At 37.8% G+C, this 26,309-nt stretch overlaps 1 protein-coding gene across 5 annotated transcripts in view; it reads left to right on the forward strand.

The window, feature by feature from the left end:
• Window positions 1–26,309, forward strand: part of utrn.S (utrophin S homeolog) — a 446,216-nt gene that overhangs the window by 67,811 nt on the left and 352,096 nt on the right. For all 5 annotated transcript variants that reach the window (XM_041564420.1, XM_041564418.1, XM_018265201.2 and 2 more), the window contains 5 exons: window positions 11,759–11,851; window positions 14,245–14,322; window positions 16,124–16,216; window positions 17,432–17,604; window positions 25,663–25,778. In XM_041564420.1, coding sequence (XP_041420354.1) covers window positions 11,759–11,851; window positions 14,245–14,322; window positions 16,124–16,216; window positions 17,432–17,604; window positions 25,663–25,778 — 553 coding nt within the window. The remainder of the gene's footprint in view (window positions 1–11,758; window positions 11,852–14,244; window positions 14,323–16,123; window positions 16,217–17,431; window positions 17,605–25,662; window positions 25,779–26,309) is intronic.

Here is a 26,309-nt window from a genome sequence, read left to right on the forward strand (position 1 = left end):
ACACAATTAAGCCAGAAACTTTGTATCTGTTTCTGGCTGTTCAGTGCAGCAGATCAAAGAGAAACCCAGAACTTATCAGTACAAATCAGTGACAGCGGGTTGAGCTGTCAAAAGCGGGACTGTCCCGCTCAAACGGGACAGTTGAGAGGTATACTGTTGCCCTGCACTGGTAAAAAAAAAAATAGTTTTTGCTTCAGAAAGACAACTATAGTGTATATAAATAAGCTGCTGTGTAGCAATGGGGGCAGCCATTCAAAGCTGAAAAAGTTTAGGTTTACTTAGCAGATAACAGATAAGCTCTGTAGAATACAAATGTAACTTCTGTTATCTACTATGTAATCTGTGCCTTTTCTCCTTTTTTCAAACGGAATGTCTGCCCCCATGGCTACAGAGCATCTTGTTTATATAAAATATAGTAGAGTTTCTGAAGCAAACACGTCAGTTTTACCAGTGCAGGGCAACAATGCATCATATGTTAACTACTTATATAACCACCTACTATATTTAAAAACAATTTCATTTGTTGGTGTTACTTTTACTTTAAAGGAGATCACTTTCCCTTCAGAAAATTGGAACAACTGGAATCGGGAGAAAAAAGTGTAGCTTGGTGGTGGTTACCTTGTCCTTTAACCTTGTTTCTGCCCACTGACTTATATAACTGCTGCTAATCTTAGAGCTTCAGGGGCCTAACTGGCTGAAATGGACCTTAGCAGGTGCTGCTGTCTGAATAGCGGCTCCTGCCTGATCATAAATGAACATTTGCAGTGGAATTCATTTCCTTTTTTTACATTTTGCCTGAGGCTTTAGGTTTCAGAACAAACAGGGCAGAAACTGTAGCAAAACCTGCTTATGCCTCCTCTTTCCCTCCTGTGCCTTTTGTTGAAATAGTAAGGCTCCGCGAGCACAGAGAACATTTTTGTTCAAGAGCCAGGTTTGCATAAACATTGCAAAACATCCTGTATTTACTCCCCAGTTACAGCCAGCTGGATGGGAGACAACCTTTAAGTGGATCTGCATCGTCCAGCTGCTTTCAGTGTAGGCATTAATGTGGTACTCATAAGATAAGTGGATTAGGTAAGGTATTTAAAAGGGAAATACACTATATTTATAATCAGGGTTTGCAGTCACTTAATCTTTCTTTGAATGCTCACTTATTCTGCTCAGGAAGCCTTATATATTTGCTTGTATGAGCTGTCCCTTGTCTCTGTGTGATATTTGCATATAATAAAATGCAAAAAATAAAAAAAAGTTTAATTTGTGCCAGCAGAGTATTATGTATATAAAGGTATTTGTACCTGCATTCAGGGCTATGTTTAGGTCTGGTGCTGCCCTAGACACTGTAACTCAGCAATAAGGACCAAGGCACTTGGCCTTTTAGATTTTTCATGGTATAATCTATGATTTAATGGCCCCGTAATACTGCATGCACACGTACAAATCAATAAAAGCAGCAGCGCTCTGGTGATATTGGTAGAAAGTGAAAAAAATGTTTACTTGAGTGCCAAAGGCAACATTTCGGGCTTTATTCCAGCCCTTTATATGATTAAAATTACAAATGCTATCAACTGCATGCACACACACATACATACATACAACATTTAAATGCTAAAATGAGATAAAATTTAGACTACACTCAGTTATGCCTGGGCATTCTCTTGATCCACCATAACCTGCCAACTTTCCCACAAAGCCCCCCCATGTGGGACTGTCACACGAAACACTGTCTATTGGGAAGTATAACACTATGAAGTGAAACTATATAATTTTTTTATGTAAAGTGATACTGACACGAAAAAATCTACACTTCAAAATATTCATGTACAATAAGGGGCAGATTTATTAATGGTCAAATTAAAAATTCGACCCTTTTTATGGTCAAAAATCTCAAATTTGAATTGTGAATAATCCAAACTTGATTCGAATTTTAATTTGAATTCGAATTTTGAGATTTATCAAACCATGCCCCTGTAAAAAATTTGAAAAATTTGACTATTCACCACCTAAAACCTACCGAGTTCATGTATAAGTCAAGGGTAGAGGTCCAGTGACCAATTTGAAGATGTCACTAACCTTCCTTACATTTGAGGTTTTTTTCGGAGAAAAAGCTCTATTTCAGTTTTGTCTATTTCGATTCAAGTTTTCAGGTCAGTTATATTTGTTTGCTTTTTAGATATTCACTTTTTTTATTAAATACCCCCGTCAAATTTCGACTATATTCGAATCTATTAGAGTTAAAAAAAAATTCATATGAATTCTAAATTCGACCTTTGATAAATGTACCTCTAAAAGTTACCTATAGGTCATGCTGATTGTTTGCACTGCTTTGTATGTAATTGTTACTTGACTGTCCCTCTTAAAGGGGTAGTTCACCTTCAAACAACTAGTTGTTTTCAGATAGATCACCAGAAATAACACTTTTTCCAATGCCTTTCCTATTTCTTTGTGTCACCGTTTTTCTAATATTGTTTTCTAATATCTAAGTGTGAAGTGTCATTTTTCACCTTCTGAAGCAGTTCTGGGGGGGGTCGCCGACCCTGTAAACTGCTCTAAATGGATACATTTAGTTTATACATTTCTTATCTTTGTCCCTGCTGAGCAGAATCTCTGGGTTTCATTACAGGCAGCTGTTAGAATTGATACAATAGTTGCTAATACTCCAGAGATGCTGCTGAGAAATGTATCCACTAAATGTTGCAAAATTGTAACAGTTTAGAATCTGCACCTGAATTACTGAGCTGCCAGACTGAAACACTAGAGACAGGAACATTCAACTTTAAACTTAGATTTTGGAAAAATAGCACAAAATAAATAATGGAAAGTATTTGGAAAAAGTCTTTAATTCTGGGGAACAATCTAAATACAACTGATCTGAAAAAAAGTGTTTGGAAGATGAACAACCCCTGCACAGATATGGCACAGGGAATCAGATAGGTAACTTAAAAGCATCAGGCAAACACTTTTATGGCAAATTTATAAATAGCATGCAAAGACAATGTTATGATAGATGTAAAAAAAAGGGTTTCATTTTAAGGTTTGCGTGCTGGAGACTGCAGATTACAGGTTTTGAGAGCCTTTGTAGCTTTTCTCATGCTGCAAGCTGCCCTGCACTGTGGGTTTAGTATCTGTCAACTGTTGTATTGTATAAGTAAATTGAAAAGGTCTGGACTGAGATTCAATATAGGCCCTGGCATTTCAGGTACACAGAGGCCCAAACAGGTCACACAGCAGCCCAAACAGCCCACACTAGCCCAATAAATAATGACTGCCTATGGCAACTTACAGCAGCCCCTCTGGCATTTGCCAGAACCCACAGATTGCCAGTCCGGCCTGGTAAATTCCTATATATAAACTATAACTGCAGTGCTTAGCTTTACTGTCTTGTAGCACTGGGGTCCTAGCTTTGATTTCAACCTGCATTATATCTGAATGTTCATCCTTGCTTGTGTAGGTTTCTTCTGGGCACTTCCATCTCCTCCCACATTCAAAACATACTGGCGGCTTAGTCGGCTCCTGATAAAATGTTCCTAACTGGGAGACCAGCTGAGTAGTCTGGGGCCCTGTAATGGTAGAATTAAGCTGTGAAAACAAAGTTAGAGCAGATTTTCTTTACCTGTGGGTATTTAGTGCTGCTTAATTTGTCTAATAATAGGATGCTGATGTTTGCTGAAATTAGCATAAAATTACATCTTTTCACTGTTATGATGATGTATGATCATTTACCAGCCTAAACCAGTGTAACTATCATTAGGGAGAATTAAAAACAAATAAAACTGAGCATCATAATCCTCGTTGTGGAATATGATAAGGTTTGTCTAACTCAGGTTTACAGGAAAGGAATGTGGCAGAGAAAACTGCAAAGTGCTTGTTTATTTAATAATGTAATTGCTCATTGTATCAGACTTGTAGTGTGCTCTCTTCCCACACCATATAGCTTTTCAAAGCCCTTTATTTGATGCACTTAAATCGAGGCAGAAGTGAGTTTTAATGTCATGTATTATTAATTCTCCGCAAAATCCCTTCATAAATCAATCAAAGTTTTTATAGCATTTGCATGCCATTGTGTTTGGACAATTGTTCTTCTTCCGGACTTTTGTAGATCTTTCAGGGGCCAGTTCATTCTTTTTCATGTTTAAAACTGGTTTTAGTTTAGTTAAAGCTGTATGTTTCCTAATTATGTTGAGCCGGTTTCCGTCTTGAAATGAAAAATGAGTTGAGCATCTAAGCCGATTATATTATATTTACTTACACATACCGCCCAACTGTCTCTGTTTTCACGGGAGAGTGCAGATTGTTACAGTCCCGTATTGTTACTGAAATGTCCCAACTTTCTCTTTGATCTGCACTGAACAGCCAGAAAAAGATATACCGTTTCTAAAACTGATGCTTTTGGCAGAGAGCCCAGAATGGCAGGTGCACTTAGACACATTTGTAACAATTTAGTATAAGCAAAGAAACAATTGTTAGTATTTAAGATAAGCAGGCCCCTTGGGGTAACTGTGACTTTCAGCTTAAAGGCAATTCACTTTTATTAAACTGTCATAATACATAAAACCTGAACCCTAAAACCCCCATGTGTTCAAACTTTGGTTTTCTCCTGGTGTCCCACTGGCCCAGACGCTACCTTCAATTAAAACTTTAACCTGAGGTGAAAATATGTTTATTATTCCAATAACTTGGAAAGGGGGTCTTCAATTTTACACATAGCTATTCAAAATATAACATTTTGGGCCAGATTCAATTCAGTGAGAAAAAGGTTTACCATATGAAAAGTCTTGGACGAGATTCAATTTGAGATGCAATTCAATTCAGAAAAACTAATCTCACTGTTTATCATGTGACAACTCTATTGAAGTCTATGGGATAAAACTGGAACCTGAATTTGGAGAAAAGTTATTTTCTTCTCAAATTGAATCTCGCCCTTGAGGTTTCACTTGACGAACCGTGAGCTCAATGAATTGAATCTGGCCCAAAATGTTATATTTTGAATAGTTATGTTTAAAATTGAAGACTCCTTTCCAAGTTCTTGGACCAGCAACTTCCAGTGCTATTTTCCACCACTAACACAGCAGTTTAACATAGTGTTTAACCCTATCAAGTCCATCTTTGGATAGCAGGGGACCTGGAGTTTTCTATTAAAGGGGTTGTTCACCTTCGCATTAACTTGATGTAGAGAGTGACATTCTGAGACAATTTACAAACGATTTTAATTTTTGTTGTGGTTTTTGAATTATTTCACTTTTTATTCTGCAGCTCTTCAGTTTGCCGTTTCAGCAATCTGATTGCTAAGGTCCAAATTACCCTAGCAACCATGCTGTGATTTGACTGGAGAGAGACTAGAATAGGAGAGGACCTGAAAAGAAAGATGAGTAATAAAAAGTAGCCATTGGCCTTACAGCGTGTTTGTTTTTAGTTGGGGTCAGTGGCCCCCATTTGAAAGCTGGAAAGAGTCAGACGAAGAAAGCAAATAATTATAAAACTATAGAAAATAAATAATGAAGAGCAACTGAAAAGTTGCTTGCAGCTGGCCATTCTATAACATTCTATCGGTAACATAACTAGTTTTTCTGGATCCAGGTACAGGATGTGCATCTAGGCACCCCCACCCCTTTAGACGCGTGTTTTCCTTACCGCATTTGTTGCTGGTTGCAATTGCATCCCCCCGCTCCCCCGTTAGTTATGTTACAGTTAATGTAAAGGACCACCCCTTTAACAGGATTTTTCTATAATTTTGATCTTTATGTCTTAAAGCAATAGTTCAGTGTAAAACTAAAACTGGTTAAATAGATAGACTGTTCAAAATAAAAAATGTTTCTAATATAGTTAGCCAAAAATGTGATCTATAAAGGCTGGAGTGAATGAATGTCTAACAGAACAGAACACTACTTCCTGCTTTTCAGCTCTTTAACTCTGAGTTAGTCAGCAACTTTAAGGGGGCCACATTGGACATAACTGTTCAGTGAGTTTGTGCAATTGATCCTTAGCATTTAGCTCAGATTCAAAAGCAACAGTTATGAACCATGTGGCCCCCCTCAAGTCACTTATTGGTTACTGCCTGGTAACCAATCAGTGGAAACCAAGAGAGCTGAAAAGCAGGAAGTAGTGTTCTGGCTATTATGTTAGACATCCAGTCACTCCAGCCTTTATACATTACATTTTTGGCGAACTAACTATATTAGAAACATTTTTTATTTTGCAAAGCCTATCTATTTACCCAGTTTTTATTTTTATACTGAACTATTCCTTTAAAACTAACAATTAAAACAAACAATTTATTTTAAAACATATTTAAAACCAAGAATAATTTTGCCATAATTTTGGATTTATTTAAGCTTACTTATAATGAACTACAAGGCAGTGTCTAATTATTACAGGGCGAACCAAATCCCGAAACACATTTTAATTGCATATTTAAATAGGACATTATGAAAAAGGGCTATGGTGTATTTTAGAACTTTCTAAATAAGGAGTTTCCAGATCCCATACTAGTGCTCATTAGTTTTTCCTAGTTCTGTTTACATGTTTTGCCATCCACAGGAAAGAAAATTGCATTTTTTGCATTCATCTTGCCTCTAGTGCCATTATATGTGAAGAGCTCACTGCTCTGCAAATTCCGAGTTTTTTTTTTTACTGTCTTTTTACTAAGAAAAGACTGTAAACTGTAGCTTTTAAGTGAACCAGTATTAAAGTTGGGCGGTTAGCAAAGAGTTGTAATTACAAAGCTTGGCAAAGTTGGCTTATTGCAAGCTTCAAAAACGTTATTACATACTGGAATTAATACTTAAGGTATAATATTCAAGCATGTAAAGGCAAGAATTACTTTTGTACTATCTCCAAGACTTATGACAACCAAGTTATAATTAATAACCGCCCGCTAGTCACCTAAAATGTTCTGTTGATGTTTAGGAACGGGACCTTGGGGGCATATTTCAGAACTTTAAAATCTGCTGCATTTTTAGTTCTGGCCAAACCACACTGGCAGTGGTGAATAGTTACATATTTTACAGATTTTTTTTAAAAAAATTTGTATTGGCCAGAATCAGGCGGGGTGTTCAGGTCTGGACTGAAATTCAAAATAGACCCTGGCATTTCAGAAGCCACAGATTGCCAGTCCGGGCCTGGTTACGTTACTGTCATAAACAGTATACTTATTCATGTAGGTGGCTAAACTGAATTCAGCCAGTCATTTGGCACATGGGCCAAATTGTTTGGATAATGTTGGACAACACTAGGGCACAGGGTCGGACTGGGGGGCCCAGGGCCCACTGGGACTGCTGGTCCAGGGCCCCCCGCCCCCCTTCTGCGCCGCTCGAACGCCGCCATGCGCATGCGCGAGCGGCGCTTCTCGGTGCGCAAGCGGCGATGTGCAAGGATGCGCATCGCTGGAAGCTTTTTCAACATTTTTATACTATTAGAGGGGGTCTGGCCCGCCGGGGGCCCTCGAGGGTCGGGGCCCACCGGGTTTTTTCCCGGTGTCCCGCCGGGCCAGTCCGACACTGCTAGGGCACAATAATCAGTGTGTTCCGTCTAGACCTTGAAAAGTAACCTATGGTAACCAATGGTTGTTTTTAATGGCCAAAATATCCCCATAAAAATGAAGCTTTTTCTTTATATATTTAGTTTATCTAGTTTCCATATGTATATATATTTGTTGTTATCTGTCTGAAAACATTTTTTTTTCAAAAGCTGTTCACAAATTCACATTTATATAAAACAAGTGTTTGTGAAGATTCTCATTCATGAAGACGTTTCACCAGTCATCCAACTGGCTTTCTCAATTCAGAATGACTTGTAAATCTTCATTCGAGAATATATATCCTCTGGAATGTTGCTCCAATCGGCATAATCTGTTTATCATAATCCATAATGATGTCATTAAATTAGGTGTTGATTGTATAAGCAAGATTGGAGCTTTGATGTGTTATTAAACCTTCCAGGGAGAGGTGCCAAAACAGCATTGAATGTGTTCATACATTCATAGTCATCATAGTTATTCTGAATTGAGAAAGTCAGTTGGATGACTGGTGAAATGTCTTCAAGGAAAAAACACAGCAAGTCCAGTTGATTTGACTTATTTCTATAGATATAAAGCAAAGTCTGTGTCTCTTTGAAGCTAAATTGTAAATTAATATATGTAACCTTTGCTTACTTTTGAACTTGGGGTGACTTTCTAGTGGATCTTAAGGGCAGACCCTTATAGAGCATTTGTTTTTTAGAACGGGTCAGAAGGTGAACCACCACTTTAAGGGTCTGGCAGATTTGGGGAGATTAGTCACCAGGCTAGTGTGGTATAAGGTCAGCTACTGACAATTCAGTTAAGTAATTCATAATATCCAGTTTATGGTCCTCCGGTGTGCCCAAATTCAATGCAGGATATTCATAGAGTTCTAATGTAATCGTCATAGAAAGCTGAAAATAAAACTAGACTTAATGCTTGCAGAGCTGCACATACAGCCTGAGCTATATAAGGAATAGATAGCAATGGGAGCAGGAATCTGAATACAAGGCTGACCAAGGAAACCCAGCACATCATTTGGATCATTTATTTCTGGTAAAAAAAAAACACATGGGAAAAAGATGAGTGGAAAGTATTTCCTTGTACTCTATAAAAGGAATGCAAAGTGCTAATGGCCAATTGTTTCTTCATATTGAGTCTTGCTGTCCCTTACATATCACAGCTGTTTGCCCGATACGCCATAATATTCGAATTGTTTGATCGGGCACCTGGTACTGTACAGCTCACTTCATCTTCATTCTTCAGGAGTCATGCATCCCGTAGCAATCTATTTTATAATGTTTGTTATTTATATAACCAAGCCAATTGATTCATTCTGCTCTCTTTGTAATCTTTGTAACGCTATTGCCAAAAGGGACCTTCATTTGCTGAAGTACAACTGTATTTATTTCGCTGCATGTTGTAGCATTCGACATTTTTTTAGCAAATTACCAATTATCTTTTATTGTCTTCTATTTTGGTAATATATAGAAAGCTCTAAAATATGTCAATATGCCATTTTAAATAGTAGCCTGTTTTGGCAAATCATTTTTCATCTTTGGTTTGCCTTTTCTCGGTACGAAACATACAGTGCCTTGTATTGATGGTACAGATATGGGACTTGTTATCCAGAATGCTCTGGACCTGGGGGTTTCCGGATAACAGGTTTTTCCACAATTTGGCTCTTCATATCTTAAAGGAGAGGAAAAGCTCTAAGACAGTTTATTGTCAACAGATTAGCCACAATAGTGCAAGCTAGAACGCTATATTTATTCTGCAGAATGCTTTACCATACCTGAGTAAACAGCTCTAGACACTGTCTCTGTTTGTTTAGGATAGAAGCTGCCATATAAGCTTGGTGTGACATCACTTCCTACCCGAGTCTCTCCCTGCTCACTTACAGCTCTGAGCTCAGATTACAGCAGGGATGGGAGGTGGGAGGAGGAGAGGAACACACTGAGCATGCTCAAGCACTAGCCCTGGAGGTTTATGCTGAAAACAGGAAGTCTGATACAGAAGCCCATGTGTACACAATAAAAGAAAAGAAATGCTGTGTTTCTTTTGACAGAGGACTCAGAGCAGTATTACTTTGAGGGTTTACAGGTGTATTTATATAGACCTTTCTGATAAAGCTAACTTAATTTTAGCCTTTCCTTCTCCTTTAAGCCTACTATAAAATCATGTAAACATTAAATGAACACAAATGGGCTGGTTTTGCTTCCAATAAGGATTAATTATGTCTTAGGTTGGATCAAGTAAAAGGTACTGTTTAAGGGCTCTTACTCACTGGCGTTCTGACCTGCGCTCCCCTGCGTTCCGTTTTTTGGCGTTCAGCCGCAGGGGAGCGCAGGAATAGACGCATGTCATTATTTCAAATGGGGCTATACTCACTCAGGCGCGTGTAGGCGCCGAACGCAGGAAAAATGCAGCATGTTGCGTCTCAACCTGCGTTCGGCGCCTACACGCGCCTGAGTGAGTACAGCCCCATTTGAAATAATGACATGCGTCTATTCCTGCGCTCCCCTGCGGCTGAACGCCAAAAAACGGAACGCAGGGGAGCGCAGGTCAGAACGCCAGTGAGTAAGAGCCCTTATTATTGCAGGGAAAAATATATTTTTTAAAAATGTGGATTATTTGGATCAAATGGAGTCGATGATCCCTCTGCTCCACTGGGACGGCTCCAAGACACATAATTTCTATAATTTACAAACTACTGCGTCAACCTCACCAGTTCATATCTCCATCCTACCTGGCTCGGTGGTCTACAGACCTAGGTGTTCAGTTCCAGGAAGAGACCTTAGCCGACTGTATGCTCAAATTATTTAAAAGCTCCAGGTGTTGTAGACTGCAAGAAACTAACTATAAGATAATCTCTAGATGGTACTTAACTCCTTCCAGACTCAAACGCATCTTTAGACACACGAGCGACAGATGTTGGAGATGTGGAATTGGGGAGGGAACGTTGTTACATATTTTCTGGTCCTGTCCACTTATCGTTCCTTTTTGGAATACTATTAGACTAACCATGAGCCGTATCCTACAGTTTGATGTTCCTGACGATCCGGCGTATGTGCTGTTGTTTCATATGGACAAATCACTTCGCAATTTCACTTCCACTATTGAACCTCTCCTGTTGAATGCAGCTAAAATGTTGATCCCATTAAAATGGAAGCAAACTATCTCCCCCACATTACAAGATTGGTTTCATAAGATAGAAGAACTACACAAGTTTGAACAATTATCATTGTTTGATACTGATCCACATCTCAGTTATAATACTAAGTGGTATAGATGGATTTCATTTAAGGAGTAGGATTACTATAAACAATCACTCTCCTAGGAGTTTAACATAACCTTCTTTCAGTGTCATGTTCAATGTATAGCCTGGCAATTCCTGTTTCTCACTTGCCTCATTGCTGTTAACTCAGCGCATTTTTTTTTTTTTTTGATGGTCTCGCTATGTGACCCTATATTGTCATTTATTATTGTAATGGAGATTCCGATGTGGCTTGTATCTACAGCACTATATTTTCCTTTCTTTCCATGTCATACTCCCCCCTCTGTTTTACCCCCCTTTTTATGTTTTCTTTTTGTGTATAAAACTCTCAATAAACAGTTATTTCAAATGGAGTCGATGGCAGACGGCCTATGTATAATTTGGAGGTTTCCGGATAACGGATCCCAGACATGTAACTAAGTAGCAAAGCCATATTGAATAAATGTTTTTAGCTCAGGGTGCTCCACATTTTAGAAAGAAAGCTCAGGTCCCAAGCATTCCAGATAATAGATGCATTGTAATTGTTATATGTTTGATGTAGAACTGGAAATTCTTATCTGCATATTTCATATGTGATTGCCTGGTGATCCTCTATACATCCACCAGCGAGGTGGCTCATTTAACTAAATGTCACCTAAGGTTTCTCCCAGTCATAGTGTCAGGGAAAGAAAGGTAATCTCTTGGTTAAACTGAATTTCAAGGAGCATCTCTTTGGCATGGTTCAATGCTACATTCAATGAAACAAGGGAGATGTTTCAGTTTCTCCAGTCATTCTCCAAAAAGCTAGAGATTAATTAATAGGCAGCAAACTGCAAAAAAAAAAAGCAGGCCATTTTTTGTACTTTGTACACTGCATTCCCATTCCCAGTGTGTGAAACATAAACAACATTTTTAATTTTGTGATTTTATTGCTTATCAAAACATTACAATTTAACAATTAGTAATATTTCTTCCTTGATGAATAAAAATTGTTTGTTTTTCACATGCAGTGTGACAAAGCTCCAGTGAAGGACTTGTTTGTAGATCTCAAAGATGGGAGGAAACTGCTAGACTTGCTAGAGGGACTTACAGGAACAACATTGGTAAGTAGAAGCTGGGCACAGATTGGGTTAGGGTGTATTCTAATAAAGCAGGGTCATTCAACTGTTTCAATATATCTATCTATCTATCTATCTATCTATCTATCTATCTATCTATCTATCTATCTATCTATCTATCTATCTATCTATCTATCTATCTATCTATCTATATATATATATCTATATATATGTATATATATATATGTATATATATATATATGTCTATATATATATATATATATATATATATATCTATATATATATATGTCTATATATATATATATATATATATATATATATATCTATATATATATATATATATATATATATATATATATATCTATATATATATATATAGCTATATATATCTATATATATATATATATATATATCTATATATAGATATATATATATATATATAAACCAAAGGAATGGTGCACTCCGTAGACAAAATTAATACCTGGGTGCCAGCATGGGAAATAAGCAGTGAAAAAGGATTGCGGCACTCACAGGGTTTTAGTGAAAAAACAAAAAATGTTTTATTATTAAGCCTCAACGTTTCGATCCCCCACAGGGATCTTCGTCAGGACGAAGATCCCTATGGGGGATCGAAACGTTGAGGCTTAATAATAAAACATTTTTGTGAGTGCAGCAATCCTTTTTCTATATATATATATATATATATATATATATATATATATATATATATATATATATATATATATATATATATATATATATATATATATATATATATATATGTGTGTGTGTGTTCCTATACTTAATATAGTACATGTTCAGGGACCAGATTAAATTAAAAGGTTGATGACATCTATAGAGGTCAATGGAGACCTTTGTTACTCCCCCATAACCAAGGTCCCTTGTTTTGTTGGAAATGAATACACTTGTGTATTACCATTCTATTTAGCTTAGGGCATACATTTAATGAATTCCTAAACAACAATAATTTTATTGTGAACTAAGCACATGTAACAGTGAAACCTTACTTTCAATAGAGAACATTGTCTTTATGCCTTAATAGGAATTAGTATGTCCTTGAAGAAAGGCCAGGTTTTAGATCCTAATGTACTTGCCTGCAGGTAGTCAAATACTATACAAATAGTTGTGCATCCGGAGGCTACATTACTTTATGCTTAAGCATTCCATTCCATTGCAGCTCCAAACTATTTTGTGCTGTCTGACACTATCTATGTGACTTCATTAATATGTAAGTATTAGGCGTAAATGGGCTAACTGGTTGTTAGATTTTACATTTGTTTGTGTCATGGCCCCACTGGAGGGCTTGGCAACACAGCAAATGTTCTTCAATATCAACCCCTATTTTAAAGCCTTAACTGTTTTTTAATCCCTACCACTCATGAAAGAACCCATAGTATTAATTTAGGGTCTTTATAAATATGGGTGCCCCCATCACATACAATTCCACAAGAAATATGCCACTGATCTGGCCTATACTCAGTTAAGCCCCACCCATGCAATTCAGGACCCATGTACACAGAGGGTAGCCAATTTGGAAAATTTGGAGTAGTATTAGTGCAGTTGTGAATTCAATGGAACAGAGATGGGGACACACTGTATCCTGTAATAGGACTTTCATTGGAGAGCCTATGGTACATAGAAAGTAAATTGACGGGAGCCGGTACAAACACGGGTGAAAATCAATGAAAAAACTTTATTACCAAGTAATCATTAAGAACAAGAACAGGTATCACTCTAGAGACCTTTAACTAAACCATGCTGTGTCTAGTCACCTGACGCGTTTCATGCTGTGTCTAGTCACCTGACACGTTTCATGCATTTCATGAAACGCGTCAGGTGACTAGACACAGCATGGTTTAGTTAAAGGTCTCTAGAGTGATACCTGTTCTTGTTCTTAATGATTAATTGGTAATAAAGTTTTTTCATTAATTTTCAACCGTGGTTGTAACGGCTCCCTTCAATTTACTTTCTATTGGAACGCAGCAGATTTTGGCTGGAACAGAGTCCAGTTGACGGGCAGCCACCACGAGGGTAATTATAAGACCATTTACATGTAAGTGCCTTCAGTGTACTGACATAATACTTGGTGTTGCATTACATCTTTATTTAAGCTCAAAGTAGATCCTTCTACAAAATAGTGCCTGGCATATCCCAAGTCCATATCCAAGTAGGATATTCAGTATCTTTTTCATCTTTGGTCACCACTTTGCCCTCATATGTATCAAGAATTCAGTTCATGCATTTAAATGTCACCACGACTGTCATTCCAGTAATATTTACTGTTGTAACCATCTTACATTCTTGCTGTCCATCAGAGACATATTAAACATCTGGGGCTTTGGAAACTCTTGCTCTCCAAAGCTTTTTGACATCTTTGATTGTTTTTAACCTTTTAGCCAAAGGAACGTGGATCAACAAGAGTTCATGCCTTAAATAATGTCAACAGAGTCCTGCAAATTTTACATCAGAACAGTGTAAGTTTTTTTCTTTCATTTAGGCAAATAATATCTTTTCAGTTATTGTGCATAGCTTTATTTTACCTGTTTACTCACAAATATAGAATAACCCACTCTAAACGGCAACTTCAGGATACTTGGTATATGTAGTCGGTTAGGTGGTACTGTTGGGTGCTGGAGAGGGTAACACTATTTAAAGGAATTGTATAAAAATAAAAACTGGGTAAATAGATAGGCTGTGCAAAATAAAAAATGTTTGTAATATAGTTAGTTAGCCAAAAATGTAATGTAAAAAGGCTGGAGTTACTGGGTGTGTAACATAAGAGCCAGAACACTACTTCCTGCTTTTCAGCGGGTTTACACTGACTGGTTACCCTGGGGGCCACATGGGTCATATCTGTTGCTTTTAAATCTGAGCTGAATGCTGAGGATCAATTGCAAATTTACTGAACAGTTATGTACCATGTGGGCCCCCTTCAAGTCGCTGACTAGCTCAGAGTTATAGAGCTGAAAAGCAGGAAGTAGTGTTCTGGCTATTATGTTAGACATCCAGTCACTCCAGCCTATATACATGAAATTTTTGGCTAATTAACTATAAAAAAATTTTTTATTCTGCACAGCCTATCTATTTATCTAGTTTTTATTTTCACACTGAACTATTCCTTTAAAGGGTTCCAAGGCACGCATGATCAATTAAAAACAGCTATATAACTAGTGAAGGGGCAGATCTGGTCCATTTCGCTTCGCTGAAAAATTTGCAAAATGGCAAAAATTTGCCGAAATGCATTGAAGTCTATGGGTAACAACATTTTTTTGACACGTGATAAATTGCACAAAATTTTTTTGATGCACGACAAATTTTTCACCCATTACAGTGTATGGGTGTCATTTTCATGGTGAAGCTTGACGAAACATTAAGCTCATTGCTAAACTGGCCAAATTCAGTTTTAGCATTTATCATTCTACCTGTAGCTGGTTAAACAAAGCTAATTTATTGATTGGTGTGGGTTACTGCCTAGGTGCAAATTTGCCCAGTGTTGGTAAATGAGCTAGGTTTATTATGACTTTAAAACTATGCTACATACCTCAACAGAGACATATAGATCACATCTGATTTAAAACATTGCCTGTGCACCCACATCTGCATGATAAAATCATCACAATCTCAAATTACAAATATATAAGATATATACCCATAAAGCAGCATTATCCTCTCAATCGCACTGTTTATAGTGTGAGCCTATATCACTTTATCTAATAGTGCAACAATTATAAAGCTAACTAAATTGATAACAATAGTAGTTGCAGTAATAGTGGGGCTGGTTGCGCTGGGATAATACATTTTGAATCAATCATCTGACTGGGATATCCAAAGTTTCTTTCAGTACAGCTATGGGCTCTGTTATTCAGAAACCACTGAATTATGGGAACACCATCATCTAACTCCATTTTAGTCAAATAATTCACATTTTTAAAAATTATTTCCATTTTCTCTGTAATAATAAACCTGTACCTTGTACCTGATCCTAAATAAAATCCTACTTAGTTTATTTAACGTTTAAAATAATTTACAGTTACAGACATACATACAAGTGACAGGGTGCTTTCATGTGGAATCCGCATTAGTTCTGTTAGTCCTATGATTATTGTAGCTCAAATCTTAATACATTTAGTGTGTGTGTGTATATATATATATCTATATCTATATCTATATATATCATATATATATATATATATATATATATATATAATATATATATATATATATATATATATATATATATATTGTCAATATAATAATTTTAGTTATTTTTTTTAGGTTGAACTGGTAAACATTGGAGGTACAGACATTGTTGATGGTAACCATAAACTGACCCTTGGTTTAATATGGAGCATCATTTTGCACTGGCAGGTAAGAAATTAAGTTTAAGTAATTATTAGAATTATTACTTCAGCAAGTGCCACTGAAAAGCTTGGGATGTCTGTTTGATGTCCAGTAAAATCAATGGCATTTTAATGCTCTATCACTTTGATCCTACTCCACGTACACAGTGAAATAGCTGCGTTACTGAGACAGAATGAAGGTTCATATCTAGGGGTGCACGAGATGGGGCTTATGGTTCAAGATCAGGCCCGGATTTGTGGAAAGACAAGGTTCAGAAACACTGGAAATGCGCAGGAGATACGATAATTTTTTTAAACTTCCCGTTCACCTATCCCCTTTCCCCTGAAAATTTGTGCAAATAAAGGGGAGGGGACGGGGCGACGAACAACAGCAGGCCTTGGGGAGCCTAATATGTTCAAGATCATTTGTATTTTAGCTTAGGGGGACACGACCAGAACTAGAATTGGAAGGAAATGAAATTCTTACTGATGGGTGTAAATTAACTTGTTTATGATGAAATTCCATAAATAAACAAAATATTATCTGACAGTCTTACATTTTTCTCTTAAAATCATCATACGTACATAAACAAAAATGTGTATAAAAGGAAGAATGCAGTGAGTAAAGGAAGCGCTACACATGTGTAGCCCCTTGTGCAGTGTCTGTTTGACATCCAGGATGAGGTGTGAATTTAGAGCTTTGAAAGAGGGTTGGCTCTAGGGTAAGATGAGAGGGGTGATTGGAAGTATGGGTGGTGGAATAATTGTAATTATCAGTTTATTGGCAAAAACATAAGTTTGTTGCTGGCCTGGTCATTGGCAGATATTTTACCAGCTAGGCCTGTAGTCAGCCCATATATACAAACCTTTATTCTGTAGCAACCCTGTTACTAAAACCTGTTTACAAATTCTTACAGATATAGAAAAACATAGCAGCCCACAGGTTTAGACCATAGTGCAAGAAGGGTTGTTTATTTTGAATGTCATTCATTTTCATTTATCATCATTTATTGTTAATTTATGCAGTGGATAACACTGGACATGTAGAAATCGTGACAGATTGCTGGACGACTGAATAGAATTAGCTCAAATACGTGTTGAAAACAGCAAAAGGGTACAGTTTTAAAAAAAAAAAATAAAGCAAAGAAAAAGATTTAAGATGAGAATGCGTACCACTTGCCTTAGGTTGTTTATTCTTCTTTTCCAAGAGTGGTTGACTAACACAACAGCTTTCACTTTCCAGGTGAAAGATGTAATGAAAGCCATCATGGCCAACCTTCAACAGACCAACAGTGAGAAGATTCTTCTGAGCTGGGTCAGGCAGTCCACAAGGCCTTACAATCAAGTTAACGTTCTGAATTTCACCACAAGCTGGACAGATGGTTTGGCCTTCAATGCTCTTCTTCACAGACACAAGTGGGTGACTAGTTTTAAATGGGGCTCATTGCACCTATAGCATTTTAACCATGTAAAACCAGTGCGATACCCTGTCTTCTCTTGGGTTAGATATCCTATTTGATCAACTTTTAGGGTGTTAATGTGCCAGTTAATTTAGAAATAGCGAAGAGCGATTTCGCCATGTGCAGATTCACTGCAAACTTCCGTGTTTCGCCACCGGCGAAAATATTCGCAAAACTATGTAAAATAATTCCCCACACTGCTTGTTTTGCTTTGGAAACAGAACAAAAAGAGGTGCGACAAACACATATGTCATTTTATCCTTCCACATCAACCAAAGGTATCTGAGCCATCCCACTGTCTATATAAGGACACACACATAACTATATGGTTTATTCATTGTAATGTGGAATACAAAGCATCTCGGTATTATCTGTTGATGGTCAGATTTATTATTAGCTGTGCTTGTGTTAGTAAACTAGTAGTAATATATAGATGGTACTTTTTGCCTAAACAGCAACATCGTGACGTAGTAGATACCATTATTACCAGTCAACCAGACGTAATGTAAAAAAAATCACAGACACGTTTTTAAGAAATTGGCAACATGGAAGCCTAGTGGATAGGAGGTCCTCTAACAATGTAGGGCATGTGTGTATCAGTGAAAAATGCATGTGATTTTGCCCTCCCAATTTTTATTGGTAGCCCCAAAGCAGAAACAAGGTGCCAAGAAAAAAAGGCACTAGACAACCGTTTCGCAAATTTTCACCCAGTTTAACGAAGCAAAATGGGACACATTCGCTCATCACTATTTACAAACAAAAGAATTCAGATTTGTACAACTGTAACAGTAATGTTATTTATTGTAGTAAGTAATAGTCTATTTTTTACCATCCAGGCTGTGGCTAGCATTTTAGATTATTATTAGATTAGCTGCCCAGGTACAGTATAGGACCTATTATCCAGAATGTTTGGGACCTGGGGCTTTCCGAATTACGGAATTGGATCTTCATACGTTAAGACTACTAGAAAATCTTGTAAACATTAAATAAACCCATGTCAGGGAGCCAGGAGCTCCCTCCAGGGAGGTAGTCAGGATCGAGGAGGAAGCCCTCTTAAGGGAGCAAGGTCGCGGTGTCCAAAGGGTTAATCAAAGGAGTAGTCAGAATCCAGGCAAGAGTTCACGGGCAGGCAGATAACAGCAAAGTCCAAAGTCCAGGCAAAGGGTCAAGATAACAATCAGGAACAAGATTTCAACAATAGCAGCTCACAGGAAACCCAGGTTACACTCAGGAAATGTTTCCTATACTTGGGCGCCATTCTGGCGTCTTGGTAGCATTTTTATATTTGAATTTGGCGCCATAGTGACGTCATTGGCGTCCTTGCGCCGACGTCGACGCGCTGACATCATTGCGCCAGTGCCGCTACCCACGTGGCGGCCATGGGCGCCACCATTTTGGGAGCGACGCCGGCAGGGGATGACACGCTGCCCGTAGCTCCTGGAACTGCTCCGGGCGGCGATCGTGACAACCCAATAGGCTGGTTTTGCTTCCAATAAGGATTAAAGGGGGTTGTCCACCTTTGCGATAATTTTTAGTACGATATCAAGATATTCTGAGACAATTTGCAATTCGTTTATATTTGTGTTATTTGTGATTTTTTAGTTATTTAGCTTTTTAGCTTTTTTAGAGCGGCTCTCCAGTTTGTAATTTCAGCAGTCTAGGCCAAATTACCCTAGAAACCATGCACTGATTTAAAAAAGAGACCGGAATATGAATTGGAGAGGGCCTGAATCGAAAGAAGAGTAATACAAAGTAGCAATATAAATATATTTATAGCTTTACAGCGAATTTGTTTGTAGATGGGCTCAGTGACCCCCATTTGAAAGCTGGAAAATGTAAATAATTAAAAAAATATAAAAAAAAATAAACAATGAAGACCAATTGAAAAGTTGCTTAAAATTTCCCATTCTATAACATACTAAGGGGCAGATTTAACAAGGGTCAATTTTCGAATAAAAAAACCTTTAAAATACGAATAAAAAAAAGACTAACCAAAATTTATTAAAAAATCGAAGTTTCGGGTGAATAGGCCATTTTCATTCGCATTCAATCGCACAAATTGAAGTAACATCTTATTTCGATAGAAATTTTTGAAAAACCTAGATTTTTCAAAGTCCACCAATTGACTTCAGATAGGTTCTAGGAGGTCCGCCATAGGCTAAAACACCAATTTGGCAGGTTTTAGATGCCAAATGGTCGGTCAAATGTTTAAAGAGACAGTACATGATAAATTTTCGATATTCAAATTAAATTTGGACTATTCCCTAGTCAAAGTACACAAAAAATAGCTTGAAATTCTACTTTTTTTTAATTCTAATTTTCACTTCAACCCTTGACAAATCTGCCCCTAAAAGTTAACTTAAATGCGAACCACCCCTTTAATTATATCCTAGTTTAGATCAAGTACAATGTACCGTTTTCTTATTACAGAGAAAAAGAAAATCATTTTTACAAATTTTAATTATTTGCATAAAATGGAGTGTATGGGAGATGGCCTTTCTGTAATTTGGAGCATTCTGGATAATACGTTTCCAGATAACTGATCCCAGAGCTGTATTTATTCCTCTATTTTTATGAAAACATTTCCTTTGTGATTTTCTTTTTTTTCATTTCACCATACCTAAAGAGATTTTAGAACATTTTTTATTATGTTGAGTGCCTGGCTTTTGCTTAATATTATCTCTTTTTGATTAATTACTCAAGTAAGTAACAACTGTTATCTGTACTGTAAACAACTCACTGACAATTTATGCCCTATAATTATTTAATTCTTTTGGCAAATGGCCCCAAATATGATACTTAGCTAGCTGTTAGGACAAGTTACACTGGCAAGTTCTTCATTCAAGCCTTTTGCCAGTTTCTGGGGTGTTGCCAGCAACAGGGAATTCACAGCTATCATATTTTTCCTCTTCCCCAGTGCTACACAGGTTCCAGGAATGTCTTCATTGACATTAGTAATAAATGTTGACAAACTGTCTCTGATCCCCCTCTATACTCTAACTAGAATGGCAATTTCAGGAGTTGTCTTTAGGAGGAGTGCATGCTGTGCGGTTAAGTTGCACAACTGAATTTCTGGGAAATAATTGTTTTTTTTTTAGCAATTTCATGACTGGAAGATTATCTATTGTAAATAGAGAATTGCTGGCTTTGCGTTACTTTAGGTATATCTTGCGTAAATGTTACTATAGTCTCCACTAATCTTCATAGGGGTTTGATAGAATATTGAGACTTTGCTTTGAGAAGAAACTTCAGCTTCATTTTGAGGCCAGCAAGCTCATTGACCTGAGCTAGAACAGTCTAATAGCAACATATAGGAGGTGAGCAGCTAGATTCTTATTTCAAAACTTGGGTAGTTGTGAGACATTTTAAAAGGTAAGGGTCCCATTATTTTGCATCAATACTAAAAATAGAATCTAATGAAACAGTTGAAGTGAATAATATTGTGGTATTGTACTATCAGGGGAAGTAGTTTGTTCTATTTCTAGTGCTTAAAATGTGTTACAAAGGAAGAGGATTTACCATTAATTGCATAGTTATAATCTGTTATTTCCTTACACACAGCATTAACGACTGTACTCAAATCTTTATTTCTTTGTTTGATTTTAATTCTTCCTTGTAGTGTTTAAAGGGACAGTTCATGTTTTCAGTAGTTTTAAAATAATACATCACAAATAGTAATGTTTTGTAATTTGTATTCTATGTTGTTCTATTTTTTATCATTCAGTTAGGTCCATAAATCTTTGGACAGAGACAACTTTTTTTTTTTCTAATTTTGGTTCTGTACATTACTACAATGAATTTTAAATGAAACAACTCAGATGCAGATGAACTGCAGACTTTCAGCTTTAATTCAGTGGGTTGAACAAAAAGATTGCATAAAAATGTGAGGAACTAAAGCCTTTTTTTAACACAATCACTTCATTTCAGGAGCTCAAAAGCAATTGGACAAATTTAAAAACTGAAAATAAAATGTTCATTTCTAATACTTGGTTGAAAACCCTTTGCTGGCAATGACAGCCTGAAGTCTTGAACTCATGGACATCACCAGATTCTGCCAGGTCTTTATTGCAGCGGCTTTCAGTTGCTGTTTGTTTGTGGGCTTTTCTGTCCGAAGTTTAGTGTTCAACAAGTGAAATGCAGCTCAATTGGGTTCAGATCAGGTGACTGACTTGGCCATTCAAGAATATTCCACTTCTTTGCTTTAATAAACTCCTGGGTTTTATCACGGCCATTTTGAGAATTTATTCGCCGGCGGTGAATTGAGCAAATTCGCGCCTGGCGAATAAATTCGCCTATCACTAATCACACTGCCTCCTCCATGTTTGTTATGTTTTGGGTAGCCGAGGATAAGGAGAATATAACAGTGCTTTATTAGCAGACTCTTTCAGCCATTACACAACAGTAACTTTCACTTTTAAACTGTCCAGGAAGTATGCACAGTATAAGTCTGAGCACAGTGACATCTACAGGCCATCTGCACAAACACCACATATTCCACCTATAGTAGGAAAGCATTTTGGCAAATGTACTAAACAACAACAATGCATTTTAAAGCAATAATATACATTCTTCACAACAAATCGTCCTTTGCCATGCAGGTAGTTTTCTGATTCTCTCAGTACTTCTTATAGGTTCACTTTCTTCAGGCCTATTTCAGTTGGCATCAGGAGTAGGAAAATGTCCTTCATCAAATAGAGCTTCTCCAAAGTCATTTCTAACAGGCGCAAGACGACTTGCATTCCATATGTGTCCATCAGACAGTTCATATGTGTATTGTCCTCGCTGGCATCTCACTTCAAGAGATGTAGTAAATTTAGATTGTCCTTGTTTCAGTATTCGTGGTTTCTTAATTCTGACTAAAGATCCAGGCTGAAAGTGTACTTCTCTGGCACCACGTTTTCTGTCAGTATAAGCCTTGCATTTGGCTTGTTGACGTTTCACAATGTCAGCAGTAGATGATTTTGTAGGCGCAGTATTTTGTGGAAGTTTGATGTCTGCAACATGTAACTTAGTGCACATCTGTCTGCCATGTAATAATTCAGCAGGAGATGATTGGGTTGTTGCATGGCACGTTGCTCTGTAGTTATGTAGGACCTCTGTTGTAAATACTTTCCAAGATTTCCCATGTAAGATTTGCTGTCTGTAGTGCTTCTTTCAGACTTCTGTTGAATCGCTTGATTTCTCCATTTGCTTGTGGGTAATACACTGAAGATTTCCTATGCACAATATTCCTCTCTCTCAGAAAGGATTCAAACTCGTATGAGACAAACTGTGGTCCTTTGGATTACCTTCTCTGCCGAAGACTGCAGACAGAAATGTTATTACTGTAGCTGATGTTATATGAGAAACAAATGCAATTTCTGGCCATTTACTGTAATAGTCTATCAAGGTTATAGCAAATCTACAGTCCATAGGAGCATCTGCTAAAGGACTGACAACATCAACATCAAGTTTTTCCCATGCTGAATCAGGAAACGGCACTGGTTTTACATCTGGTCTCAGCTTAACTTTGTGTACAAAGTTTTTTGCACAACCCAGTGAAGTGTTGGTTTGTGGTGAAATTTTAGACACTGGCTGTGTGGGAGGCACTGGTGCTGTAGTAATGAGACCATCAACTAATTGTTGGTTTAATGCAGCAAAGAGATCCCTTCCAAGTATAGCAGTACCCTTATTCACAATGTAAAAGTCACATTTTGCAGTATTTGATTCAAATTGTACAGTCACTGGCAAGCAACCAAGCACAGGGATTGGATCCTTTAAGTAACTGACCAGTTTCAGGGCAGGTGCAACAAGCGGATCTTTTGCAAAGTATTTCAAGAAAAAATAGTAGTATAGAAACAGCTGAACCTGTATCAAGCATCAGATTAATGGAGTGTCCCTTGTCAGCAGAAGCAGTATTGACAATGACACTGTGCTTTATCCACACTTAATACTGTAACATTTGTATTAGTGACTTCATGAACATCTTTAGCAGAACTATGGCAGATCTTAGCAAAATGTCCTACTTTTTTGCATTTGTGGCCAGTGCCGGACCAAGCTGACTTGGCGCCCTAGGCGACCCAGCCAGCCACTGTGCTCCCCTCCGTGCTCATGTGCGTGCACACGATCCTCTCTGTGTGCGCGCTCCTCTCCATGCATGCACCCCCCCATCCAGCGTGCGCACACATGCGCAGAGCGACGGAGGGGAGGGGAAAAACCGAAGAGGTGAGCTCGGCAAGGGAGGGCAGGGGAGAGAGGGGAAAAAGCCGGAGGGGAGGGGGAGAGAGCTGGTAGGGAATGGAGAGAGAGCGTAAGCATGGACTAGGGGTAGGCAGAAGACTGGTACCTGCCCAGCGCCCCCCTTTTGTTGCGCCCTAGGCAGGTGCCTCTTCTGCCTACCCCTAGTTCCAGCCCTGTTTGTGGCACTGTAAAGCTTTTGCAGGACATGTAGCATAATTTGCAGTGTGTTGTATTGAACCCCAGCGGAAGCAGTATTCTATTTGTATTCGCTGCACGGTTTTGCAGTGTAGGTAAATCCCTTTCCTTAGCATGGAATCCAAGCAGTTAAAGGTATAGTAGGCTCACCAGGATTTGGAAGAAAAGGTGCAGGCTGCTGCAGAGGTAGAAGAGCCATCTCGTCGCCAATTGTTATGTTTTGGGTAGCCGAGGATGAGTAGAGTATAACAGTGCTTTATTAGCAGACTCTAGCAGCCATTACACAACAGTAACTTTCACTTTCACTTTTGTAAGCTGTCCAGGAAGCATGCACAGTATACTGTAAGTCTGACCTCAGTGACATCTACAGGCCATCTGCACAAACACCACAATGTTTTATAGAGATGTGGTATGCTTTGGATCATGAGCTGTTCCACGCCTTCTCCATACTTTTTTTGCCTTCATTCTTGTAGGGGTAGAGGTTGATCTTGGTTTCATCTGTCCAAAGAATGTTTTTCCAGAACTGTGCTGGCTTTTTTAGATGTTTTTTTTTTTGTTTTTTAGCAAAGTCCAATCTAGCCTTTCTATTCTTGATGCTTATGAGTGGCTTGCACCTTGCAGTGCACCCTCTGTATTTACTTTCATGCAGTCTTCTCTTTATGGTAGACTTGGATATCGATACACCTACCTCCTGGAGAGTGTTGTTCACTTGTTTGGCTGTTGTGAAGTGGTTTCTCTTCACCATGGAAATGACTCTGCGATCATCCACCACTGTTGTCTTCCATGGATGTCAAGGTCTTTTTGCGTTGCTGAGTTCACCAGTGCTTTCTTTCTTTCTCTGGATGTACCAAACTGTAGATTTTGCCACTCCTAATATTGTATAACTTTCTCGGATGTTTCACGGAGAAAGTTATCCTTTCATGGAGGGCTCCTTTGACCGCATGTTGTCTGTTCACAGCAAAATCTTCCACATACAAGCACCCCCCCTCAAATCAACTGCAGGGCTTTTATGCTTCATTGATAATGACATACCATAATGTTTTGGCTAGCAATCTAGCCTTTCTCAAAGAGAGAGAGGCTAGATTGCTAGCCGAAACATTTGTCACTACTTTTGACCAATAAACACTACTTTTGTTTTCGTAAGACCTGTGAGTGCGAGCCTCTTCCTGTTCAGCATTTACCCTTTTGGGCTTTTGTGCACCCAGGCAACGTATACAGTTACACGTGCTGTGCCGGCATACAGCTACTCACATATTTATTTATATATATACTTCAAAAAGACCAGCAACACCAGGATTTTTGTGTATCAAAACAAAGTGTATTCAATTATTGCATGAATAGCCGACGTGACTCTTCGGTCCACGCATATATATATACATATATATATATTTCAGATTCACAGGCAATATCAAACTCAATATATATTTTTAATAACTATTTTTTTTTAAATAATTCTATTGGACAATTTCTCATTTCTCAATCATTTTTATGATGGTAAAACATTACTGTGGCTTTTAGATACCAGCAGGGGCTAGATTAAAAATTCTGAATTACCCAGTCCAGTCTATAGTACATAAGTTTTGATCATTTTTTTTTTCAGACCAGACCTGTTTAGCTTGGAAAAAGTGGCCACACTTCCCCCCCTAGAGCGACTTGACCATGCATTCAATATTGCAAAGAAACACATGGGGATTGAAAAGCTTCTTGACCCGGAAGGTATCAATTGTTTTCTTTATTCCATTGTACTAAAGATGCAAATATGTTGTCTGTGAGTATAATAGCCTTTGTGTACATGGATAATGCACAACCTTTTGGATACGGAAGACCTTCTGTGCTCCAGGCATGTTGCAGCTCTTAGCTCTGATTTTTCAGGGAAAATATTAAAGGAACAGTAACACAAAAAAATTAAAGTGTTTAAAAGAAAAGACAATATAATGTACTTTTGCCCTGCACTGGCAAAACTGTTGTGTTTACTTCAGAAAAACAACTATAGTTTATGTAAACAGAGTTTAATTTTTTGCTACTACTGTTCCTTTAAGAGATATGAGCTCTAATAAAGAACTAGCAGGCAGCTTGGCTCTTGTGGTTGGCTCAGATAGATTAGCTTTATCATGAGTGTGACTGAGGCAGAAAAGAATGTAAGAATTTAAAAAAAAAAAAAAAAGAGCTGACCGGCCCAGTGCAGAGATAACAAGCTGGGTATTATGCGTAAAGTCAATTGCAACAGCCTAGAAACATGAGCATAAT

The sequence above is a fragment of the Xenopus laevis genome, chromosome 5S (assembly GCF_017654675.1).
Source record: "Xenopus laevis strain J_2021 chromosome 5S, Xenopus_laevis_v10.1, whole genome shotgun sequence".
NCBI lineage: Eukaryota > Metazoa > Chordata > Amphibia > Anura > Pipidae > Xenopus > Xenopus laevis.